Genomic DNA, 5145 nt, shown 5'->3' on the forward strand with positions numbered 1-5145 from the left:
GAATTGTAGCCTAGTTGATTTGAGCTTGTAAGTCCGTAGGGGTGTTTGAATGCCTAATACCCTAAAGCCGTCTGGTTTGGGAGTCATTGACCTAATGCTCGACCTCATAAATCGCTAGAAAGCTTAATAAATCAACACATTGCACTATACTTCCATCTTTGATCCTATTAAAAAAAAAAAAAAAATTGAGTGAAAAGAATAAGCGCACTTAGAACAATAAAGCTTTAATAAAAGGTCCACTTTTTGTCTTGATGATCGGTACTAGATTTGTATGCTAGTTTGAGGGTAAGGATGGGATTTATTCTTTAGTTGGTTTAGATAGTAACACATTGATGCCTGTCCACTCAAAAGAATTCTAGAATTGTTTTGATTTGCATGATCACTTTCTTGATGTGTAGAGGACCATACTTACTTGCTTGATATTGAAATTTTGAGAGATTGCTTAGAAAGGGTTGAAAAATTGCATACTTGAGGTAGTTTTCTCCCAATGCTTGTTTGCAATATTGGCACCTCTTTTGAAAAGAATGAGCTTAATGTTTGTGGGTACCATTTCTGGAAACCCTCACGAGACTTCACTCGTCTACTAGGGGTAACCTAGGGGTTTAAAAGGCTTGTTGTATATGTTAAATGCAATCGTGTTCCCTACGAAAGTGGCGCTATCCATTTATTGCTTTCTAGTTATAGTTGTATAGTTGTTCATTTCATTCATTTACTTTCTAGTTCATTGCTAGGGACTAGCAATATTTAAGTTTGGGGGTGTGATGAGCACTGAAAAGTGCGTATTTAAACCCCTAAAGCTTAGGCATTCTAGTACCTTTATCTGTCTTACTTTTCCGTTTTAGATTGATTTCATATTATTTCCATTTTCAGGCACTTATCCCAAAAATAAGCTAACTCAGCCAAATAAGAGCTTAATTGAAGCAATTCTGGGATTGAACAAAGAAAGGAGCAAAGCGGAGAAAGAAAGAAGCAAAATGAAGCAAAGCAGCAAGTTTGATCGATCCAAGTCCAAGGTTCGATCGATCGAACATTGATCGATCTCAGCACTTCAAGATAGATCCAAGCCTTGACCCAAAGCACTTAAGTCCAAAAGTTTTATCAATCCAACATCATTCTTCGATCGATCGAACACCTTTATTCTTATCCAAATGATTGATCATATCCACGGCTGTACTACCCACCAACCACTTTTGTCCTTTTCCCATAAATATCTCGGATTTGTCTTTTTCTAAAAAGCTCAGCCAGTTGGATCGATCCAGCCTAAGTTCGATCGATCTCACTTACTTTCGATCGATCTCACTTCTTTTCGATCGATCGAACTTCCTCCAGTGCGAAAAAGTTAAAATTCCATCCTATTGAAAGTTGTCCTTTATCCAATCATTAGGGAATATTGTGTGCACGGCCCTAGCTCATTTTGGGTCTCATTTTGACCTACCTATATAAGGATAAGGATTGCTTTTTCAAAGGAGAGCCAACATTATTTTTGATATCATCTCTTGGAGAGGAAGTTTAGAGGAGGAGGAGGTTAGAGACACCATTAGAGATCTTCATCAACAAGGAGCAAACCTCTACCATGGAGTTAGCCCTTGAGGGTTGGAGCATCCTCACCATGAGTGGCTAGACATCCTCTTTGGGCTAGAGTTAGCCCCAAGCATGCTTTCTATATCTTAATCTTGTGTATTATTGAGGGATTAGTGTTGTAATTGATGTTTTAACACTTTGATATATGTAGATCTTGTTTATTCAATGATTTATGTGGTTTAATGCTTCCAATTGGTCATTTCATTCTATCCATATGTCTATGTATGCTAGAATAGATGTTCATGTGCTTATTTCTAGATTTTGTGTTGTTGATAGATGTCTATGTGTATTGATGCCATAAATTTAGAGGTTGTCAAAACATAGTACTTAAAGGAATATTCTTTTGATTCTCTAGATGGTTCATGCTCATATCTTGATGGATTGTGTCTCCTTCTTTGCTAAATTAGTTTAATTTCAATGGCTTAATTATAGTTTAGTGATAGTATAATATTAGATGGGAAGACAATCCATGCAAGTTGTTTGATGCTCCATACTTTTGAATGCAAGTAACATTTGTCTCTAATCTTGTGTTATATTTGGATTGTGAGCCTAATGAAAAGGACCAATGATTTGTTAGATATGTTGTGCTTTTCACATGCTATTTAGACAATATATACTTAATTGCTAGATATATTGTGTTTTTCATATGTTGGTTAGACAATGTATACTTAATTAGTCATCCTTGTTTGTTGAATCAACCAAATACACACATACCACTATTGCAACACCCTAATTGCCCTCATTAATCACTTGTCAATAATATAGAAATGCATTGCTTGGTGGTGATCTCTAAACCCCAAGACTATTTTCTCTCTCTCTTACTTAATCTCCATTGCATTCAATTACTTAGTTTAATTTTGTTGCTCTTTAATCAACCTACCAACCAATTGTTTGATCACTCGACCTACTAACCCTAATAGCGATTCCACAATCAACTCCGACTCCAATCCCTTGGGACAATCCCTACTCGCCCTAGCTATATTTATAGTGAAAGGTAGTAGTGGCTTTTACAAATGTAAAACTTGACCCTCGCCTAAATTGCATATTCTCAAACGTATGGTAGGACGACGGCCATCAGAGATCAACACGACGTCCTGTTATATAGAGAGAGAAAGTGGCGATGGTGGCTGAGGGTGGTGGGTAGTGGTCGAGGGTGGTAGGTGGTGTTGGTGTATTTAGAGGTGTATATGCATAGAGAATGATGAAATGGGGAATTCTAAAAAAGGTAGGGGTAATTTTGTCTTAATTGTATAAATATTTATCAAATATGAAAGTACCATGTATAAATTGTACTAGCATTTATCTTATTTTAAGTTTGTTTTTCATATTTATCAAATTTTAAATTGTGTTCTCAATACTTATCATTTATTAAATTATTCCATCTCTAAAATGGTTCAAAACCAATGACTTGGTATGTTCAGTACCTACTATAGAGGAGTGATAAAGTAGAGTCATTATAGTGAGTACCCATCCACAGTCTCTTTTTTCATTTATTAAAAAAAAAAAAAAAAAAAAAATTATTCTTAGACCGAATTTTCTAACCTATTTGTTAGGTTTAAGAGTTTCTATCCATTTGATGTAATGAATGTGACCCACCTTTAAATTTACTCTGTTAAAAAATAGCTAGCTCAAAACTGCTTGTTTTTTTGGCTTGGTATGTATTTAAACTTAAGGATTTACTTCTTACGTGGTGGTGTCATCCATACGATTGAATAACGGAAAACAGCGAACAAAAGAGCCAAACGTAGAGGAGCTAAGTCTAAAAAACTATTTGGGGCTCATACATTGTAGTGAAGATCCAAACTTTCTTTGAAAAAGCCCAACGATTTAACAGAACATCTCATAGTGCCACAAGTACTCCATATTTGGCTTTGTAAGAAGATGAGTAACATTGGAAAAACAATTTTCTTTTTTAAAAAAAAGACAAACGGTCACACATTACATGTGACACAATTGAAGTTAGAGCAAAGTACAAATTAACTCTAAAGCCGTGACACAATACCAATCATAACTTAATAATGGATAGCTACAACATTGACCACGATGTAAGAACTCCACATGCCAAACGAAAAATGCCAGACCCACCAACGATGGACACCTCATGGTAGATATGCTTTAATGGGTTGTGGCCCATAACAGCGAGACTACTACCATTGAATTCTCCATCTACGAAGACAAAGTTCATAACCATGAGGTAGCCCATTTCAATTTGAGATGTTGAACCATAAAGGCCCTGGCATCGGCCCACGAGCTTGGAAGATATTTCGGGACCGACCGTTAATGGGTCATCCATCACAACAACCAAGCCGAAGAAGTTAGGTGATGTATAGGTTATGTTGGATTGGGCCACCGGCATGAAGGTTTGGCTCTTGCCAAGGTTCTCATGGAAGTAGAAACAAAGCTTGGCCACCTTTTCCTTTACATGGCTGAGCTTTTCGAACCACTCTTCCACTACTTTTGGCCCTTCAACAACGCCGCGAACCACCGGCGTGGCAATAACCATTGAGCAAAGCAGTAGAATCATGGGTAGCTTCTCCATTTCACTCCCCCTCTTTCTCTCACTTACTTTCTTTTTCTCTCTCTATAGACTATATGTTATGTTAGTACAAAGGTAGACTATATAGATGTAGACTATACCATATATAGATGGTTAAAATGCTTGAGTGGTTGGTGTACTTGGAAGTCATGAAAAAAGATGCTGAAAAAACAGACATGAGATAAATAGAATTTATATATATTCCAATTTTGAATTTGAATTGACACGTGATCGCTCCTCATGTAGCATAATGCTATTATGTTGACGCTAAAATCGGCTGGCTAGAGCCGATCTCAAATTGATGGAAAACGGGCGTGCCAGAACCAAATATATGGTTCAAGTGTGATTTGTCAACTTGCAGTCTCTTTTGGAAGGTTGACTTTCAGGCGATTATAGGAGGAAGAGAACAAGTATACTCCTTAATGTGTTCTAATTGCCTTAGTTAAAAGGACTTTATAGTGAATAATTTCTAGTAAATAAAGAGAGAATAGAAAGGGGAGAGAAATAGATATAGAAAGTGATAGGGAGAAGAGATAGAGAGACAGAGATGTAGGGAGAAAAATAAAATGAGATTGAAATAGATAGAGAGAGATAGAGATAGCAAGGATGCTATTTGGGGAAAGTGCTTGAGAAAGCAAACAAATAAATATAATGATTCTGAGGGTGCTGGACCTCTAGTATAGCATGCCTCTTTCTTTATTTATAGGAAAATACGTAAACCAACTTCCTAAATACAAGCACTTTAATTACATCAAAACTCTATCAAACAACTAAGTAATTATTCAAATCAAACTAATCATAACTGAATACTAATTCTTAACTAAATTTAAATACAGGATAAATATATAACTCTTATCTACTGTATTTAAAATTCAAAATAATCTTCCATCCGATCTGTGGTCCCCTTGCATATAGCTTTGCCTTTGTGTAAAACCTGCCACATCATTACTCCTTTGCCTATAACCCATATTTATGTAACTAAATAAATACTCCCTTAATATTTGCTACTTCTAGTCATCCAAACCAAC

The 5145-nt window shown here is 36.1% G+C and overlaps 1 protein-coding gene across 1 annotated transcript; it reads right to left on the bottom strand.

The window, feature by feature from the left end:
- Positions 1-3607: 3607 nt before the first annotated feature.
- Positions 3608-4120, bottom strand: LOC132301755 (dirigent protein 11-like). Its single transcript, XM_059798983.1, has one exon. The coding sequence runs from the start codon at positions 4118-4120 to the stop codon at positions 3608-3610; it is 513 nt and encodes a 170-aa protein (XP_059654966.1).
- Between the last annotated feature and the right edge of the window lie 1025 nt (positions 4121-5145).

This window comes from Cornus florida, unplaced genomic scaffold, assembly GCF_030987335.1.
Source record: "Cornus florida cultivar Cherokee Brave unplaced genomic scaffold, ASM3098733v1 CherokeeBrave_3.0.0_Hap2_Chr03, whole genome shotgun sequence".
Classification (NCBI taxonomy): domain Eukaryota; kingdom Viridiplantae; phylum Streptophyta; class Magnoliopsida; order Cornales; family Cornaceae; genus Cornus; species Cornus florida.